At 43.5% G+C, this 21,148-nt stretch overlaps 1 protein-coding gene across 6 annotated transcripts in view; it reads left to right on the top strand.

The window, feature by feature from the left end:
• The window catches only part of sorcs3a (sortilin related VPS10 domain containing receptor 3a), an 82,816-nt gene that overhangs the window by 16,710 nt on the left and 44,958 nt on the right, over positions 1 to 21,148 (top strand). For 2 of the 6 annotated variants that reach the window (XR_013326565.1, XM_077718175.1), the window contains exon 1: positions 12,372 to 13,108. The exons of the other annotated variants lie outside the window; for them this stretch is intronic. Coding sequence is in view for 1 of the 2 variants with exons in the window: in XM_077718175.1 (XP_077574301.1) it covers positions 12,695 to 13,108 (414 nt within the window). In the remaining variant the exon portion in view is untranslated. Of the gene's footprint in view, positions 1 to 12,371; positions 13,109 to 21,148 lie in introns of those variants that run through there. 6 annotated transcript variants of the gene reach the window in all.

The raw sequence follows: 21,148 nt of genomic DNA, 5'->3' as shown, positions 1-21,148 counted from the left end.
AGAATATTCTATTATTTTATCAACTTTTATTCTGGGAATTTTGTTACCCGTTTTTTGTTTAGTTTTCCCAAATGTTCCTAAACTCAAACCAGGAAAGTTTGACTGCGTTTAGTGTCACATATGATTGGATGGAAAAGTCTCCCACTTTCAGACACACACAGTTGAAATATTAAAGAGCTTGAGGGAAAGTGCAAGTAGGCAAAGCGGACGGAGGGACGGAGGGACGGACGGACGGAGCCAGACGGAGCCAGACGCCACACTTAGTTTGACCCCATCCACTGATAATGAGGTCCGCTGAGTCATTAACCCACACATTTTAAATAACAATCAATATTAATGGATTTTTTAATGACCAACACCGTCTGCCACACTGAGTCACGTTATTAAGGAATATTGGATGCTTTTCATTTGTAACGTTTAAATGTGAAGGAACATTTTCAGGGATCGATTTATTGTTGATAACTTGTATTTGTTTTAATTCAGGGGTGGGCAAACTTTTGGGCCCCGGCGGGGGGGCACATTGACTTTAAAAAATTGACAGATGGGCGGGGTCAGCAAAAGATAAGATATATATAAAAAAGCACATCCGTTAACAGTACATATGAAACAGAAACAGAAAAAAGGACTCAAGTATTACATTAAAGTCAAAAGTAGAAAGTACAAAGTATAAAGTAAAAAGAAATTTTGGGAAAAAAAAAAAAATTCATGGAAAACGTCAGCGGGCCGGATTAAAAAGCAAAATAAGGGTGAATGATTTTATACAATGGAGGCGTGCGTGTAAAGGTGGTAGAAGCAAAATAAGGAAGATTTGCAAAAGTGACAGAAAAGCGAGCGAACATATTAAAATTGTCAATAAGCCGAAATTCACGAGAGTGCAGGGAACAAAAGTGAATGGCTGCGTTCCAACTCGGATATCTAAAGCTAATATAACGTCGCGCGGGAGCCGACTCGCTGTCGCCGTGACAACAGTTGACAAATTTGTTTGAAAAAGTCAAGACGTCGAGTGACATGTTGACAACAGAAGTCAACCATGAAAGGCTTTTTTTAGCATTTATTTTTATTTATTTACTGTTTAACTGTAAATTGGGGCTGATTATCTCAAGACAGACGAGTGGAGTGTTTTTATTTTTAAAAGATCCTCGTGAGCCATCTTGTCGTAACTTGCCTGCGGGCTACTTGACATCACAGTCACATTTTAGTTACACTTTTTAAAACCAGTTTTTTATTCTGCACGCCCACTCAAAATAGCATTCTTGCACAGCTTGACAAAATGTGTGGGTTATACTATATATGTATATTGTTTCACATTAAAAAAGTAGTGTTGCGTCCTTTAGATTTAGTATTTTAGATGATATGATATCAGTATTGTAGGACCTCTACTTACAAACACCTCTACATACCAATGTTGCAAGTTACAAAATGGAAATTAGTTTTCTCTTTCTCTTTGGAGAGTGCAATCGTTATGTTATTCTATCGTTGAATTGTATAGTTTTTAGCTGCGTATTTGCCCATTTTACTCTCTTTTAAATAGTCCTACTTTCAGTAAACTTTTGCTAGTACTTTGCCAAATTTTCAGCCAATTCTGGATTGTTGTCTTGTCCACATTTGACCACTTTATATACTTTGTATTTGCATTTTATCATGACAAACTTGTTGTCATTTTCTTCTGAAATCCATAAATAAAGTGCTTGTGCCCAAAAGCCCAGAGCAACTTATTGCTGCTGTGGCTAATTGCAATTTGAGCAACGTCCCCACATCCTCAGTGGCTAGCTTGTGTTGCACTTGATGACTTTATATTTTTAATTTATTTTTGGAGGAATGGGCACACCTTTACTGGCTTTGTCTTTTATGCAAATGTTTTCATTGAATGGCCTCTCCCCTGACAGTTTGCCTGAGTGGCAGTTGGGTCACTGCCGTTGCCTTTTTCTGGCAGAATAGTCGAAACCATTTCCAGGTTTTACTTGTGTTTTTCCTCTCGTGAATATTGCAGCGGCTCGGGGGTCGACGACGCTTGACTTGCCGTAACAATCTCGCTTGGCTCGAAAATGTTTGCGAGGCTTATAGTCAGTCCACTTTCCAATTAAATACCACGGAACCGTGTGCCAATTCTAGTTTTGGTTCTGTTTCCCTTATGTATTTTTTTGGTTTCTCTATCTTATACTATGCGCTTCAAACATCCGTTAATTTGCTCTTCTGTAAATCGTTTCGATTGGCTGTGAATTTCTGAAATTCTGGCCAATGAGTGGCAGGTTCTGCCACCTTCAGACAAAATGGCCGAGTGGCAAGTGTGTGTCAAGTTGTTGCACTCCATCATATAAGCCAACATTTTCCTTGACAAACTGTGTGTGACAGTTAACCGCTTTGGAGTAGGGCAGTGGAAGGTTGAGTACATTTTTGCTTTGTTACGGCGCAGTCCAGAAAGGACTTTTTTTCACCACTTTTTTTTTTTTTCCTGGCCCTGCTGTCACATCGCATAGCCGTTTGTGACAGGCCAGATTTACGAGCCGTGAGCTCCAAACTGTACTGCCGGTTAGAAGTGACGAGAAGTGACGAGGTACACCGTTGCTAAACTGTCATTTGAACAAATTCCAGTGCACGGGCTAAAAGATGATCATGCATTGAAAAGTGTACTAATTTTCGAATGCGATCCTTTGGATTCTTGATCAAAATGGGAAAAATCCCAATAATTTTGGGTTTCAGGCTAGATCAGAATTTTTTGTGTATTTCCATATTGAATTTTTCTTGTTGTTACGAAGCCTTGTAGAGCCAAAATGAGAAGAAATATATTCTCACAAGTCAGACAAAAGACCTATCCTGTTTCAGGTCTGTCCTTACTGCCAAAATCATTCATTGATTGATTCATTTTCTGTTCTTGCCATCCTGGTGAGGGTTGCCAGAGCCTATTCCAGGCAGTCTACACCCTAAACCGGTTGCCAATCTGCTATTGGGCGCCAGATCCAGATGTTGAGATCATGACTTGTGGAAGCTCCTGATAACTTGACTGTATGTAAGAGCAAACTTAAAAGTCCAGGGCTCACCAACCGTGGTCTTTGAGGGCCCCTATCTTGTCTGTTATCTATGGATACATGAAAAACCAAGCGTAGAGAGGCCCTTGAGGACCGGAGTTGCTTCAAACACTCCTTTTCCTCGTTTGAAATGCTCAAGAAATCAGAGAAGCGCCATGGTGGAAAGTCTGGCTCTTGCTCGGGTGTCATTTCCTGGATCTAGAGGACGCCGCCACATTCATGCGTTCAAAGGCATCGCGGGAATGCCGTTGGAATCGCCCCATTTCCCATCTTTTACACATTCTCTGCCTTTCCAGTTGCGTGACGCCATGTTGTCGCCGCTGTGCGCCATTTTGTTTGGTCAACCGGGCGACGCCTCCAAAGCCAAATCCAAAAATCAAAGTTCCGCCCCAGAGTCAAAGCGCTTTGAGTCCACGTGGACCCGGAGACGAGTGGGTGTAGGAAAGCTCCACTCAAGTACAGTCGGCCAAGATGAAATCCGGTAGATAAGAGAGTACTTTTGAAGTGCAGAACATTTAGCGTGAAGAGCCGCCCGCCATTCCGATTCCGATCCCGGAATCCGAGTGGGTCACGCACTTTGCCTTTGGTCATAAGAAAATAAATCTTCTTGTTTATTCTTACTTGTTTTTGCAAGCATTTTTGAATGATTACTAGACGTGGGAGGCTTTTGGGGGACAAATGCGAGGCGTGTCCAAACTATTCCATTCTTTTTTGGTCTCTTTTGTTAGATTGTCATCTTCTTCACTTGGGATATTGACTGTCTTTTTTATCCTTTTTCTTCTCTGCGGACAAATAGCTTCTTTTTTTTTTGTCTGCCGTTAGAGGACTTCTCTTATCTGGCTGACACTTTCTTCTCAATTAGGAGACACACAATCGGCTTTTCATATTCAAGACGCTTGTCCTATATTGACACCACATATTGCTCAACTAAGAAAAGACACCTTTTTCTTTATTTGTGCACCAAGCTGGCTGACAAACAAAGTTTCTATTTCATATAATGTTACTGTCAGTCATTCGTAATGGAGGAAGATGCAAAGAATTGCTGTTTTTTTATTCTAAGGCGGAGGTTTGTTTGATATTGTTTATAAACCTTTGCATTTATAGACATCTTAAAGCAAACATGTCATTTTCCCCCCAATATTGCATTGTTTGGAATGCATTTCTTATCATTTCCTATATTTACTTTGCAATTTAGGGTCTAGAATTTCAACTGTCGACTACAAAAAGTGTATTTTGGTCATTAGAATGCAATGTTTAATGACACTTTCTTACATTCTTCTTTCTAATTCTTCAAAACTACCAATATATTATCTCCATAACACTGAAAACCCAAATATAATAAAAATAAAACTTCATGCCAGGCATTAAAAGCAGCATTCCGAAACATTTTCCTCAACGTCGCTTGACACTGTCGTCTCTCGCTAGCTGGGACGACATGTCTTATGAACCTTGTCCAAACTGTCTTTATAAAAACAGTCACAAAAAAACCCTCAAACCGCAATCTGTTTAAAAAAACAACAGAGTACTTTGGATATCCCACCAAGTCCTGATGTGGTGTGGTTTTCGAGCCATTAGATACCAAGACAAATAGTCCCGTCACGCTAATGAATGGTCATCTGCAAATATCAAAGTGTCACCAGCCCTCACTTGATAGCTTTGCGTCGCCGCTAATTATGTCCCGTGTACGCCGCCGCGCCGCCAGACAATTTGTCCCACGTCTCTCGGTAGGTGAATGAACCTCTTTTGTTTTGCATCTGAGTCCTTGTCCTTCTACTCCACTTGCCTGCCCTTTCCTCACTTGGCATTCCTCACAAAAAGTATTTTAACGGCGTCTCCGGGCGGCCATTCCGCTTCTATTCGCCGCACCTTTGTCCCAAACCAGTATTAGTTATGATGACCATCAAGGTTGTTGCTTCTTACTCGGCTTCCATCCCCATTGCACCATCGTCGTCAGCAAGCTTCTCCACTTGCTAACAAGACGCCACAAGGAACCTTAACTGTGTGGGAACCCCGTGAGGAACTGGAGTTCTTAACTATAAGCCAGTGTCAAATTTTCACAACTTTTTAGTCAGGACCTCCATTTCTTTTGAGTCTAGTGTCGTACTGCCCCCCCAAAAAACTCTTGACTGTAGCTTATGTTATCTTTTATTGGAAGGTCCTAGAACTGTCCTCAAAAGCCAATTGCCCCATGACAGCAGGTTCTTAAAAACAAACAGTGCGACGGCTTCTCGGAAAGAAAATGAATACAAAGATTGAACGAATGTGATGTTGGGGAATAGGGAGCCGGCCGGCTCCATAAATTTCTCTCACGCTCTCCCAACAATGATTTCTCCTGGTGATACAGCGCAACCTTGAGTCGGATAGGCCCCTTTTTTTAAAGAATGAGCAGGATATATCGCAGGAAAAATGAAGCATTTCCATTGGCGTTGCAGTTGTTGTTAAGGAGAGTCCTAACTGTGATCATATCGTTTTGCAGCCATTGAAAAATATTGAAATAGATTTCTGTCAATGCATGCAAGGGCAAAAATGGAGAGACTAAGATATGATTGGAAATGGATTTAATGGGCTAGTACGTATGTGGGAAATGGGAGCGTGGAGGCGACCAGTCGTCCGGTCCTCGTAAACGGGAAGAAGATCCCGGATTGCCGTGATTCAAGCGCCTTCTTCCAGAATGATCCTGAATAATTCATTGGCCTACGTTGTTTGGTGTACCAAAAGCAGTCATGGGGGACAACTAAGCTCACATCGGAGACTTTGTAAGCGCCGCCACACTGGATGGAATAATGTCGCTATTTATCCCTGGCCTGTCTTTGAAAGTTCTGTTGTACACTTTTTAAAGCACTTGAACATTCATTGTGCCCATGGCTGGACTCCAGTGGGCGGGCCCTTTAGCACAGATTAGACCAAGGGTGTCAGACTCGGGTTGGCTCGCGGGCCGCATTAACTTCAACTTGAGGGCCATTTTATTGATCTAAACATTATATTTTTGACTTTTTATATATTTTTAGATTTTACAAAATGATTTTTGAACTAAAAGAGAAAAAAATGATTAAAAGATGACGATTATTGATTTAAAAGGGGGAAAATCAGAACATGTAATATACATCTATACTCTTCACTTGAATTTGATCCTAAAACAGAAATGATTGACTTTCCCGGGCCACATAAAATGATGCGCCGGCCCAGATTTTGCCCCCGGGCCATCTCTTTGACACATGGATTAGACTTTGTGCAAAGGGAGACTATTTAATAACAGTCAGTTCAGTCTTCTGGCGTAAGAGCCATGGGGTCATTGCAAATGTCTTCAAAATAGGATAGCAAGTGCGAAATTGCCAATGGCTGATTTATTTGGACGACGGCAAGCGAAAAGGACAAAGACGAATGCCAGAAAAGCAGTCAAAATGTCCTCTGTTGTGTACTTAGCAGAGAGGCAGATCCTCTACCACTTTGACTTCATTCCGTTCTAATTTCTTCCAATTTTCAGGCTAAATCCAACTCAATCCTCCCTAATCCTTTCATTTAAGAGTAATCCCTTCAAGTCGATCAATTTAAAGGAATTCATCCGGCGAATGGCGCCGGAGCAAAAAAAGTCTGTCCGTGACCCCACGCAAGACCATCCTTTGGCAGATGGGATTGTGGACGGACGGCTTTTGTGGACGGCTGCGAGCAAAGCCCCCCGAGGAGAGACGCCCGATTCTGACAAATGTACCACGCAGGCAACAAGCGCATACTTTAAAAAACGAGAAAATACGGAGGACTGGCTCTCTCTCCTCCCTCTGAAAGCAAATATACGGTTCCAAGCTTTAGTGCTTATCTTACCTGATCTGTCATTTTTCCACAAAATCCGTTTTGAAATGCCCCCAAAATGGAGTTATTCATGTATGTGAGTCATCACTCTTCTTTTAAATACTGGAACTTATTTTTTATTGGTCGTTGCAAAGGAGGAACTGACCTTGCTTACCATTTTCAATTTTCCACTCCAACCTTTGTACACGCCATTGACCCAGTCTGCCTAAATTCAATGTTTGAAAAGACAAAAGTCTGAAACTGAACTGGCCTTTTTGATCATTTTCTGAACCACTTATGTTTACAAGGGGTGCTGGAGCCTATCCCAGCTGAGTGTAGACACCCTGAACTGATGACCAGTTAATCACATGACACCAGAAAAAGGACAACTAATGCTAGCTAAGGGCAATTTAGACCGTTCCATCAGCTTAGCATTTTTTGGGGATGTGGGAGGAAACTGGAGCACCTTAGGGAAAACCCAAACAAGCCTAGGGAGAACATGCAAACTCAATATAGTGAAGACCGACTTAGGATCCAACCCAGATCCCAGAACTGTGATGGCAGAACGCCGTTGAAACAAGGTTTCTAGCAAAAAAAATGTCTCATGCCAGATCTCGTCTTACTATCAGGATAAAGTACATATGCAAAATGGTCGCCCCTGGAGTCGCAATCATGGCTAGCGTTCTGCAACCTCTTATTTTATTTTTATTTCTTTTCCCCAACATCCACACAAGAGTTAGTCTCCCTTTGGATTTGGATCGCTTTGCATTCAAAAAGTGGGCCACCCTGGCAGCTTTGACAAATGAAAGTAGGGGCATATTTGGGGACACCTGTTTCAACACTTATTGAACTTGATCACATATCATTTGCATATAGATAAGGCATTCTTACCCGCAGAGTAAATCTCCGCATACAAAGCAGTCTTATTTTTATTGCCGTCTGCGCGTGTGTGTATTAAAGGGACAAATAGCGAGCGCCTTGCCTTCGGAATCCGCTTCGCTTGGGTTTGGATGTTTGAATGTTTGCGTCTTGGCTGTTTAGAAGCCAGATTTAATGAAGGCCAGCCCAGCCGTCTGCCAGCCGCCGATGTAATTACAAATGATAAATATTCATCACCCTTGGAGGAAGGTGCATCAGGCAAACATTTTTCTTCTTGTTTTTTTTTGTGTGGAAGACATTTACTCGACACTTGCTTCATACAAAGAATTACATTGCACTTTGACCCGTAGATATTGGAGCCAAAATGGTGGATCGCGGAAAGGGTCGTCATTTAAAGTCATCGTAATATTCGGGATAATGCCGTGTGACATATGTTGACGTTAGTGAGGCATCACATTTCAATATGTATGGAGCAAAGAATCGGATGAATTTACCCATCGGGTATTTTTTTAGGAAAATCGATACTGCACTCGGTTCCTCAAAGTCTTTCGAAAAGGTATTTTGGTAAAAGGGAATGGATTTTTTGGGGGTTGTTTTGAGGCTTGGGATGTTTGGAGAAGATGGGAAGAGCGCTCGCATAGATCTTTGCTCATTAATGGATTTACCTGTGTATGTGGTATCTAGGTCACCCGTTGACGAGCTTTCCACACACACAAAAAATGGACGTGTGTTTCAGTCGTGTTTTAATCAGTACAAGATCAAAGGTGCTGATCATATTTTGCCACTTTTTGCAAATTGGCTTCATTGCACTGTTTGTAACATCTATACACGGTTTCTTCTCAAACATTCTTGGGCTTTTTTGCTATTTAATATGTTTAACTGGCGTAGCGAATCATTCTAAAAAAGGAATTTAATGGATTTGATTATTTTCATCAAATGGCTGAATGGTTTGCCGGCCAATCGCAGGGCACAATCAGATAAAGAACATTTATATTACTTCTAGCTGGGAACAATTTAGACTTAGTCTTCAACTAGGTGTCAAAGTGTCGGCCCGAGGGCCAAATGTGGCCCGCCGCATCATTTTGTGGGGCCCGGAAAGTGAATAATTTCTTTGAATGAAGAGTATAGATGTATATTACATTTCCTGATTTTACCTCTTTTAAATCAATCCTTATCATTTTTTAAATCCATTTTTTCTGTTTTTAGTTCAAAAATCATTTTGCAAAAGTCTAAAAAGCCACACGGGTTCGAGTAGAACTCAGGAAGCCACCATAGATTGAACCTCCCCCATCTCACAAGTGCCGAACTGCCGATTGGCCACCGTACGTACCTCCAAATGAAAGGAGAAAAGCGACAGTGGGTCTTGAGTTAGCGTGCTAATGAGGTGACCTGGGACTGTTAGCCTCCAAAAGTTTGACCCAGGCCAATTAATCATGCTAGTTAGAAAGGTCAGGGCTCCGTGTTAAAGGACTTGGGAAAAGATATACACTGACCTTATGACTAAAGCATCATCATCATCATCGTCATCCAATATTACAACTGCATTGATACTCTTTAGCCAGAGCTCGAGAAAAGCATCCAATAGGAGATGTGGAAATTCACTTTTCTCAAGCGACAGTTGCCCGAAAAACAAACGTGTTGTTTGGAAAATAAGCTTTGACGTCACATGGTTGCCCATTGAAGGGCATCGCCTTGAGAAATTTCTGGAGTGGTCGTTCCACAAGGGTTGTTTTTTTTCTCTCCTGAATGACTACCAGGAATGAACACCTGATCTCAGAACTTTGAGGCATGGTACAAATGTTTGCCAGAAGATGGATCTTTCTCTCTCTTTCTTTTTCTGTATAAAATACCAAGAAGATTTTCTCTCGCAAGCATTGCTGGAAACATAAACGGTTTTGATCAGCCCCTCAAAGATGGCTACGCTCTTGAAAGGCACAATCAGAAAGCTGCTAGACTCTGGACCAAAGGCTCCGTGTCCGTCTGATGTATTCCAAATGGGCCTGCGGAAATTGGAGCATGATGGGAAATGGTGTCAATGAAAGTTCTGCTTCTCATCTCTTTACCGGCCGGCCCTGGACTAGAAGCCCATTCTTCACTTTTATAACTTTTTTGCCACGTTTTTGGGCTTGCTGGATGCCTGTAGTTTTTGGTGTGTGAGCCAGACGTTTGTATTTTGTCATCAATCCCTGTCTGTGTATTGAAAGCCCGTGTTTTGTGGCGTTTTCCTGTTCTTTGCCTGAGTGAGTCATCTTTTTGGGTGTGCTGTTAAATTACTTTTGCCTCAGTTTCAATTATTTGTAGGATGATTTTGCAATTAAATCCCCAATTGGGCTATTGTGTTTTAGTGTTAGCTAGCATGAGGTGCTGTTGACTTCAGCGCAGCGCCTCAATTATTCACAAGGCACGGCTCATCAAGCCATTACTTCTTAAGGAGATAAATACGTATTTGGAAGCTGCCTGACAACTTCCGTGGGAAGTTCGAATAAAAATAAAATACATGTAATCCGACACAAAAACGTCAAGTGGGAAAAGTACTAAAGGCGCTGGGATTTACACTCGTTGCTTCTTGAGATAAACGATATGACTCATTTTTTGTTTTTCTGCATTTCAAGAATGACTCTTCAATATAATATATAACCATGAACCCTGCTTGTTGAATACGTTAAAAATGTGGGTGTGGCAAAAAGGGGGGGGATGATGACTCACCGTGTAACAGTCGGAGCGTCACTTTGGTGCCTTTTTAATCATGTTTTTTTAATTAGACCTTTTACTCTGTGTTCTCTCATTAATCCTCATCGATTAGCCACGGCGCAACAATGTTGTCAAGACGACTCAGACTTTTTTCCTACTTTAAAAGTGGTGGAATGGCTAAAAAAGGTGTATTTTTGCGTGTTTCTGGACTTTTTTGAATGTCTCTCAGAGAATAAATGGGAATTGTTGATGACTGTTTCTGTTATAAAGGTTGTGGAGATATAAAATCAATATTGTGTGCTAATTGTGTCACGTTGCGTGTAGAATTGAGGCAGAAATAAAAGATGATTTGAAATGGATTTGAGTGGCACAAAAGCAGGACCAAAACGCCGTGTGGTCAGACGTCATCCGAGACGACAGCTCTTGCCACGTGACCTTAAGCAACCGAGCTCTGCCTTGCTCAAGGGCACCTCAACAGTCAAAGCTGACTGACATCTTTAAACGCCTCCCATTTTCTCCATTTCTCTCTTTAATATTGCTTTTTTTTTTTCAACCAAACGCCTGCCACACAAATAGCAGCACAACATTTCAATCCCGAGAGAATTCCAATTTTCTTGTTCCAAAAGTCTTCTGACGACACTAAAGTGTCTCGTACGGCGGTGGTGGCGGCGGCGGCCTTTAATGAGCCATCATTTTCAGACTCTTACACGAAATGTGTGGAAATGGCCATGGCAATGTTGGCGGCGTTGGCGGCGTTGGCGGCGTTGGCGGCGTTGGCGTCTCCTGGGTTTTTTCCTGATGGACATTTTGTTGACAGTCAAGTTGACAGGCAAGGACACAACACCCCAGCGAGCGACTCGCCCTCAAAGAGAGCCTCCCTCCCTCTCTCTTTCTCTCCCTTTCTCTTTTCACACCACGACACGCTGTGTGTCTCTTTGTCGGAGATGCGCATACGTACGCACTTTTCTTTCTCTTTTTTTCTCCCCTCTGCATTTGCGCCTGTCGACAAGACGCCGGCACATTCCGGCAGGCAATCTTTTTGGCCCTTCTCTGATCTCCGGGGAGGACCGCAATGGCGTGCCAATTGTCCTCCATCCATCAGTGGATGTTCGGCACCCCCGAGGGTGGTCACACTGACCTGGACTGGTCACCCTCGTATGTAAATCTATTATAACTCATCCATCCTATTTTTCTTCTTACTTAAAGTCTGTGATGAGTCGAAAATGCGGCAGGAAAAAAAAATCACTGTGATAATGGCAGGCTTTTATGAGCTCTTGGTGATTTAATGACATTTTATTACAAATCTGAGTGCTTAAGTCAGATGTATTTTTTTGTAGTGAAATATTTCCTGCTGGAATTTGTTTTGGCGACAATGATTGCTTTTCTTGAGGTTTTACTTGTGGAAATTAGTCATAAAAAGCACTTGAATTGAGATTTAAGATTTCTTGAGCAAGCTACTTTGAGCTTTGTGTATTTTCTATCACACAAAAAGTAACTTTTACTCCAAGTACATTGACGTAAATGAGCTCCATTTCACATTTACTGAAGTATTTATATATATTTTTTACTCCAGTAACGTTTCAATCAGGAAAAAGTACTTTTATTCGAGTTTTTGGGGAGTTACCTCCCATCCCTGACAGGAAAAAAAACATTTATTTGAGTTTAGGCAATGTCTGTCTGCTTCTATCGGATGTAGCTCTACTTACAACGAAAATGATGGTCTCTAAAAACGAATTTACAAAAAATCCTCTTGTTGCATTGTACGCTTGAATCGTGGCATTTCACTTTTGCAAACGGCAGTTAATTGGGCTCCTCTCATTACTGAAGTCTCCAAGTAGTCCATTTGGTGAAATGGAAACCATAATCCCATATGGCAATGTTGGCCAGATCTCTGGGGGAGTGGACCAGTACCATGGACAGTCCATCTCTCCCCCACCTCCCTCTCCTTCCTCTCCACCTCCCATCTCGCTTTCTTCCGGGCGCGCACCAGGCAGCTGGCTCCATTCCAGCTCCTCCTCTTCATCCTCCTCTTCCTCCTCTTCGTCGTCCTCCTCCTCCTCCTCCCCGCAATGTGTGTATCTTTCGTCTCCAAAGAAGCTCGGACGTGAACAGTTTTTGCCGAGGAGCCAGCACCTTCCCCCCCCCAGACGGAGAGAGCGGGCTTGACTTCTTCTTCTTTATCGACCCGAGACCAAAAAAAAGGGGGAGTCGAACATTGGCACTCCCTCTCTCTCTCTTTCTCCCTCTTTTTTTCTCCCTCCGGTCCTCCTGTCCTTTGGTCCTTTTTGGTCCTCCCAGGATCTGTCTTGGCGATGGCCACCTGCGGGAGCGCCTACTTCCCGACCTGGCGCCTGGCTCTGGGCGTGTGGTTACTGATGTTCCCCGGCGCCTTCCCGGGCGTCGAAGCGGAGATAAGTTGCGCCTCGCTCCGACTGCGCGCCCAAGCGATGGACGTCAAAGTGGAGTTGGGAAAATTGGGCTCGCCAAACGAGCGCCGGGATACCGTCGACTTTGGGAAAGACGCCGCTACGGCCAGAAAGAAGAGGAGCGTCCCCGAGTGGGCCGGGGTGGCCGATTCGGGTCCCGCGGCGGACGGGCCGAGGAGATCGGAGTTCCCCAAGAACCGGGACGAGGACCAATCCAAGATCGCCAGCAGCACTTTTGCCCTGAGCGGCGACTCGGCGCATAACCACGCCGTGGTCTACTGGTCGGGACAAAACAGCAGCGTAAGTCTTGAGTGGAACCAATGGTCGCCTACCATTTCACCCCCACCGCGTGCCGGCCAATTTGGGGCTTGACGGGACGCTGCGAGCGGATGAATGGATGGATGGGTGGGTGGATGGATGCTCGGGAGGCGATGGTGCGCGCCCGCCCGGCGTTCGTGGGCTGCTTCCCAAATGCGCACGGCCACGTTTCAATGAATTCAATGGCACGGAAAGATCTCTGTCTTTTTTATTTTTTTTCCCCCCGACATTTCAGCTATTTGGCTTTTTTGGCCGGAAGGGCACGCACGCACTGTCAGATCCACGTTTCGTTTCTCTGAATACGAGAGGAAGAAATAGATCTGATTTGCGAATGCGTGATTTAAAGGAAGGAAAAAAGTGCAATGCATCTAAATTGGTTGATTTGGAGCAAGAACTCAGCCATTCTCGCTTAATCAGAATAACGAAGGAGGGCTATTTTCTTTTTTCATGGAATATTTCAGCCTGAACCAACTTGTCTTCTTGATGAGTGAGATGATTAGGCAAAGGAGCGCCGCTGAATATTCAAATGAGGATGATGATGATGATGCCTCTTCATCTGGAGGACACATTTCAGCCTCATCAGGGGATGCTAATTATTTGGGATTTGTGTAAACTTGTATTTCCGTTTACCTAAAATGGGAATTTGGTCAAAATGGCTTCATTTCGTCATCCCGTAAACGTAAATCCCGTAAATTTCTGTCCGCAAAACGGCAACGTGAAGTTATAACCAAGGCGAACGGGCCGCCGCTCCGTCCTCTGCGTGGTTTGTCCGAGTTGACGCACTGGCGTGCTTTTTCCGCTCGCGCTTGATTCCATTTGCAGAAGAAGAAGAAGATAGGAAAGAAAAAAAAAGTCCCATTCAGGCTTGTCTAAGAGGATTACGACACGGTGCCTGAACTTGTTTTCTTACCCGCAGTCAAGACTGAGGCGATGTGACTGGAACATGTTTTTGTGCACTTGCACGCGTGTCGGAGGCTGTGCGACCCGCCCACCGACACCACGGCGGAACAGCGCCAAACTGTCCCCGCCGTGAGATCCAGATCTTTAATTAGTGGTATCTTTGACTAGAGAGGGAGGGAGGGAGGGAGGCCGTTACTTCAAAGTCAGAGGGGGAATCATCCCGGCCGCATTTGTCCCCAAATTGCCGCAAACCTTCTATTGAAAAGAGCCATAGATTGGCCCAATGGCCCTCTGGCTCGTTGGTCTTCTGCGCTAGTTGATCAAATCGGCGCAAGTGGAAAAGGGGGCGGGTCCCCAAACCAATAGCGCTTCTGTTGTAAACAGCGCCTCCAATGGGAGAGTCTGGCTAAGGAATATGGCGCTATTCTACCGTACGTATTGGCGTGTAATGGCGGCACCTTGCTTCAGCTGCTTTCTTTGGTCTTTCTCGGGTTTGAAAAGACTGGAAAAGATATTTTCAATGTCCTTACATTTAGGGTTGAACGCTAGCTCTTGAGCAACATTGCACTGTCTGTGTTTGTGATGGGACTCGTTGAGTCATTTTTCATGGCGGAGATGCTATCGTATCGCTATCTCAAAAACCAGATAAGCTTGTGAAACCAAGAATTTTGACAAAAAAACGTTTTGGTTCCTTCGTTATCACTTCCGAATTTGGCGTTTAGCCTGTCGGTCTCACAGTTCTGGGGTCCTGGGTTCAAATCCAGGCCAGACCTCCCTGTGTGGAGTTAGCATGTTTGCCCTGGTACTTGGGTTTCCTCCCACATTTCGAGAACATGCTAACTAATCTCATTAAAAACTGTAAATTGCCCAACGCTAGCTATGCCTTGTGATTGGCCAGCTACCAATTCAGGGTGGCCCTTGGTAAGCTACAGCACCCTTGTAAAAGTGAATGAATGAGCGCTCCTGCCGTTTGATTGTGGAAATATAAGCCCGAGGAGTTGTTCCGATAAGGAGAGTTGCCCGGCCTCCACTGGCCTCGACCGGGCTCCCCCCATCAGTCACTTTTAAAGTGGCTATTCGATTTTTATTTTGCTTCTAATTGCACTGCCGAGACTTCTGTCAACAGTATTACTTGTTTAATGAGACACTTGAAGCCATACTTTTCTTTCTGTGATCCTTTGGCCCCCCAGGGAGGCTGCCATGATTGGCGTGTTCTTTGCACCGTGTACATTTTTCTCGACACTCCACTCGCTCGCTTCATTTTTCGCCTTTAAGGGAAACACATAAAGATAATAACTGTAACAATGGATGGATCTGGTTCGTATATGGGAATAGTTTAATGTGATGCATGCCGTTGTTTTTAGGATGACTTCTGGTTGACATGCAGCTATTGTTGATTTTCTGGAAGCGCAGATTCGAACCCGAACGACTGCTAAAGCCCACCTTGGGGGCTATTAGTCACGCCAGCATAGCATCCCAAGTGCAGATCTCCTTTTTCTTAATTGGTCTTCACTTCCGGACGCTTTAACGATGACCCCAAAAGTGTTGTAGCGGCGCCTCTGAAAAGGTTTTCCTTCCAAAGAGGAGCCAAAATGGTGGAAGGCCCGAGATTTCTTTTACAACGCTCCCGTCTCGTCTCTCCACTCCCCGAGCGTGACATCTATAATTGGGAACGTCCTTTTATGGTCAAAATGCGGTAGAATAAAAATGGAAAGTGAGAAATGAGATATTTTGATGTAGCGACAAAAGCGGAAGAAATGGAAGGAATCCTAATAAGAACCAACTCCAATAACCACTTGTTTTTATTCACTTATATCAGACTAAATTGTCTCTCATGTATTGGTTTGATCAATTTCTGACATTTTTTTTCCTTCCCCCATGTAACCCGTCCTTCTGATTGTGACCGGACGTTTGGTCCCCGGACGTTTGGTCGCCTGGGTGAATATAATTTTGAGCGCTGGTTTCAACAGTAAACTCTGTCATGCTGTCAAACGTCTGGCGACCAAACGTCCGGGCGACCAAACGTCCTAGTACCCCTTGTGATTGGCCATCGAGTTCACCTGCAGTTTGCCCGTCTATTTAAACCCAGTGTGTTTTGTTTGTCAGTCCCTGTGGGATGGTCTTCCTCTCGCGTCAACTTTGCTGTTGTCTTTGTTATTTTGAGGACTTTCAAAGTTATGTCAGTGCAAACGCGGTCCCTAAATTGTCCGTCTGTAATAATGCAGAAGGGCGCCGTACTCCTTGCGAACGATCCAAAACGTGGCAGGACACCTAAGGTGATACTTAATCAAGCCCAGGGTTGGCTCGCGGTATCTAAATTACGCAGTGATTGCGGTATTAGCGCCTCCCCGTCTGACAAATCCTCCCAAAAGATTCCCGCCCGGGGCCTCGGCGGGGAGTCGGAGTGATTTAGGACTCCGGGCTGGCTGGTAGGTTACCTCCGACTTTTTACCGACTCATCACATTCGTCAACCTTAAATTACTGATGGGAATACATTATAGAGTGGCTTGGGTCCTCTTTTTCTGCCGTCGCTCGTCCGTCTGTCGGTCCTGGTGGCAGAAGAGAGAGAGAGAGGGAGAGGGGAGGGTAGAAAATAGAATATCATGAATAATGTAGCCTTCCAGCGGACCTTATCTCCCTCCTCATCGCTCAATCTCTCCTCCCTCTAATTAGTCTGCAAATTTCTTTCACTTGTTCCTTTCCCCTTTTTTGTTACCACCAAGCGAGCACAAAGGCCGTATTTACTTTTTCGTCAGGTATTCCGAATATGTCGGGGCTATTTGTTCTCTAACTTTGAGCCGATCTCACGCACCAATGAAAATGCCAGATCCGGCCCTTAAACGTAGTGCTTTGCAAATGTGATTATTGCATAGGATAACTCCTATAAATCATTGTGACGGATCACATGGGAAAAAATCCTATGGTGTGAATGGATGATTGTCTGCACCTGAACGCTTTTATCTGTTGGTGAAAATGTGAGTGAATGTTAGGTTTGGTTCGAACTTCATTTTATCCCGTATTTGGTTCATTTCTTGTTTTTTGTGGACACTTTGCTATCTTGGTGGCTTTGTTTTGGAAGGATAAGTCAAGTACAAGTTATATTCTGTATCATTGAAGTTGGATAGAGCCAGGTTTGCCTTTTCGTAGATTTATCGTACAATCCAAACCTTGGACTTTCTTTCTCTGATTCCTTCTTCGCCTAAGAAAATAAATTGAGTCAGTGGTTTTGTAGTGCGACAGTCTTTGGAATATTTTCGCAATAACTGGATTTTTTTAATGTAATATTGTGGTTCAGATGGTGAAAATCTCAATATTTGCTTACGATGACAAAAGTAGAGCCAGAAGTGCCATCAGTTTAAGTATCACATTTCACCGTTGCTCCGAGCGAACCATGTGACCATGTAACGATGTGACGGAGTCGGGGTAGGCGGCCATTGACGGAGAATAACGTTGACACGTCACCCCCCGTCCGGGCGTCCGTCCGGGATCTGCAGTCAATTAGCACATTGTCTCATTAAAATGATGTAGCGCTACAGTATCTATAGATGTGAGATTGAAAGTGGCTGTAAAATGGCCACATGCCGCATTAACTTTACAATGGGCCGCGCGCGCCGGCGCTTCTTTATTTCCATTTGGGCTTTAATGTTAATAACTTGCTCAAATGCGCGTCGTTAGCAAACACATTACGTAAGCGTGTTTGCCAGATGCCAAAAGACGGACGCCTCATTCTTTCCGTATTTGATTTCCCTCCACTTGAGTATTTTGGAGGATCCTTGAAATAAGTTGTCTGGCTATTTTGTCCTTTTCACTTTTTTGCTCTTTTTGGGCCGTCGAGCCTAATGAAAAAGAGCATTTATTCCAATTGTCTTCTTGCTTTTGAAATGTTAATGAGCCTGAAAATGTTGTTGAAATGGAATGCCACCCCGGCAAGAATATCACTATTTATTTTGTCCTCTTTGCTCGGAGTACAACGCGCTCTCTTAAACGGCGAGAGGCATTAAGAGCCCCGGCGAAAAGACACTAATGATCCCGGCGGCGAGTCAATAAAATGAAGTGAGACCCGAGACTGTAACCTGGCACACTTGGCACTTTTTTTCCCTTTCTTTTCTTCCACTGGGGCCCCATTAGAAAATCATTTAGCGACTACAAAGTCCACTTGATGCATGGCCACGCGTCACTTGAGATTCTCCCGGCGTGTGGCACTCTGGCTAGGCTAGCAGATGTCCTCGCCGGCTGACGTTTGGGCCCGCCCGTCCGCCTGGCTCCTTAACGCGCTGCCTTACAGCTGACTGTGGAAAAGCGGGAAAGAACTGCACTTTTGTCAACAGGGGAGACATAAACAGTATACTTGGGACTCTTGGATACTAATACTTTAATGTACGAGTGAGCTAACATGCAAAAAATTTGTGATAGGAGCAAATTCTGAGCTAATTTATGCCTTGAGATTCCAGATACATTTGAGATAAGAGCCTATAAGAATGGCATTGCACTGTAGTTCTTGCTGCTTCTCCCTCACGTAAAGATATCTTCGAGTGTTGGTCGTACAGTTTGCATTTTTTTTTTTGTTAATCAGTGAAGAATGAAGTGAAAAAAACCTGAATCGTTTGTATTGAAAAACAGATTTGAGATACGAGTCAATTGACATACGAGGTGGATCACTTTAAAGGTTCATTTGTATTTTGTTATTATATTTTATAGGATAAATTGATGAGTTTTACATACGAGCTGGGTCCTGGAATGCATTAGGCTCGTATCTCAAGGCATGACTGTTTCCTAAGAGTCTGGGACGGGCAAGTCCAATCATTTTTCTCAATATATGTAAAGTGGTATTGCTGCAAGATTGAAGATTTCTTTTTTTTCTGGCAATGCTGTGGTTAATGCTTAAGCAAGCATTATTATTGTCCTTATTCAGCAAAAGTCTTTCCGACTTGTTCCATGCCAACATGAACAATAACTACTAAAAGGGTGCAGATTAATGACAGTGCAGCTACTTGGGCTGATGAAAATTGCAAAGCCCACAGGCCCCCGGCGTCCACTCACTAAATCGTCCTTGACAAACACCAAGGAACTTCATAACTGTTGTTTGACTGACCCAAAACAAACGTTTCATTTTTATTGCCATTTACTCACCTTGTCTGTTTTAATGTACGACTTTTTGTTTTGTTTTTTCCCCGATGGCTTTTCACCATACATTTGCCAATACTATTCGGGGCAGCAGATATCATTTGGGTGTGGACATTTCTCTCTTTCTCTTGCAATATCCCAGCTGCCCCAGTCCTGTCATCTCCTAACTTATTATAGCGGTGATCAATGGCGGCTCAGGGCCGTTCTTCACCATACCGATGGCCATTGATCAAAAGCTATCACGGCACAGTTTAGGAAAGGGGAGACCTCAGATTTTCTTCTTTGGAAGACAAAAAGGCAGAGTTTATAAACTGTGCTTCAGTAATACCTTGAGATACGAGCTTAATGCGTTCCGGGACCGAGCTCAGATGTCAAATCCAGTTTTCTCATTTAAAATAACTTAATAGAAATTGATCCATTTACACCATCTGAAAAAAAACATCTAAAACATAGGATAATTCAATAGAAAAAGACATTTCTAATTGTTCTCCGGCCACAAAATGTGCTCTTATCTCAAATTCCTCGTCTGTTGGGCCACTCGTATGTCAAGGCATGACTGTATTGGCTATTTTGCGTTAATCTTCCGACATTGTCACGGATTCCAAACGTGTTTGATCGTGTTAGTGGTCCTTTCACGTCTGCGAATGGAATTTGATATGTGATACGACGGCATTAAAGAATCCTCGACGGTTTCATCCAGGGATCTTCTTTAATCCGTCACCCTCCAAATGGAGGAATCCAGATGGGAAGTGAGAAAGAGTGAGATTGAGGCGTCGCGCCGTGATGCAGACTATTGAAATAGATGAGACCGCTGTAAAAAAAAAAAGAAAGAAAGCGAGAAAGAATATAAATAAATAAAAGACGGCCTCACGGGAGATGTTGCTGGAAGGCAACACAGCCCAGGTCATTATTATCCTGGCGTGTCCCTTAAATACAAATCAAATCTTTCTTTCTTTTTTTTTATTCAACACTGCCACACTGTTGCATTTTTTTCTCCGCTCTTTGTGAAAAAATGACTTTAGCGCGGCGCCTTTCTCCAAATGAAGCAGTCAGGAATCATTTTAATTAGCCTAATATTATCATTGTAATGCAGACACGGCGTGCGCGGCCTTGACAAATATAGCCCGTTTTGTTTTTGCGCTCGTATATTGTGGAGCTGGCAATTAGCGATTTTGCTTTAGTGGGGATGAATGCCAATGAGAAGTGGCGTTATTGTATGCTAGCACGCGGCAAACAAGTTGAGCCCCCGATGCTATTGGATGAGCTCTGGCCTCTGATTGGCTGGCGGAACCCGTTTTGCCGTCCCTTCACAGCTGACTTGCTACACATGAAAATGTTTATGGGAGCCTAATTGAATTAGAGAGACTGGCTTTAGCGGACACAAATGCAATTGTGGAGTTTGCGGCATGGATAATATAGCCCGGATTATTTTTCCCGTCTCTCCGCGAGATGCTTTCATTTGCGCTGAGCAAGATTCCGCTTTCCTCTTTCATTTTTGGTGGCTTTGCTTCTCCGTTGAATGACTTCATGAAATAACCGGGATGATTAAGGCATTTTGAATGCGCTGCCCAAAAATCTGCCATTTTTATAGATGTCTTGATGATGATACGTATGAGTGAACGGGCCGAAAAAAAGTTATTGTTATTTCACACGCTGATGACGACTGATTTCCCCAGTGACAATTTCCAGATTCTAATAGTATAATGACTATAAAGGCATTCAATTCAATTCAATACACGTGGTACTCCCTTGATAAAATGATTGTTGCTACAAGTAAAACTTGACAACAAGTGGCCACTTAGCCTCTGAAATGAACTGCTTTAACTAGCCCATGAAGTTACATAGCATTAGTTAGGGTTGCATTTAGCATCTGTAGCACCTTAGTTTACAAAATCTTCCAACATAAAGCTCCTCTACTGCAAGATTTTGTACCAAAAAATTCCAAGACATGTACAAGGGCTGGCTCTAGAGGTGACTGTGTAGTTCCCTTCAAATAC

The sequence above is a fragment of the Stigmatopora nigra genome, chromosome 6 (genome assembly GCF_051989575.1).
Source record: "Stigmatopora nigra isolate UIUO_SnigA chromosome 6, RoL_Snig_1.1, whole genome shotgun sequence".
Taxonomy (NCBI): domain Eukaryota; kingdom Metazoa; phylum Chordata; class Actinopteri; order Syngnathiformes; family Syngnathidae; genus Stigmatopora; species Stigmatopora nigra.
Note: the sequence above shows the minus strand (reverse complement) of the source record. Positions and strands in the feature narration are given on the sequence as shown.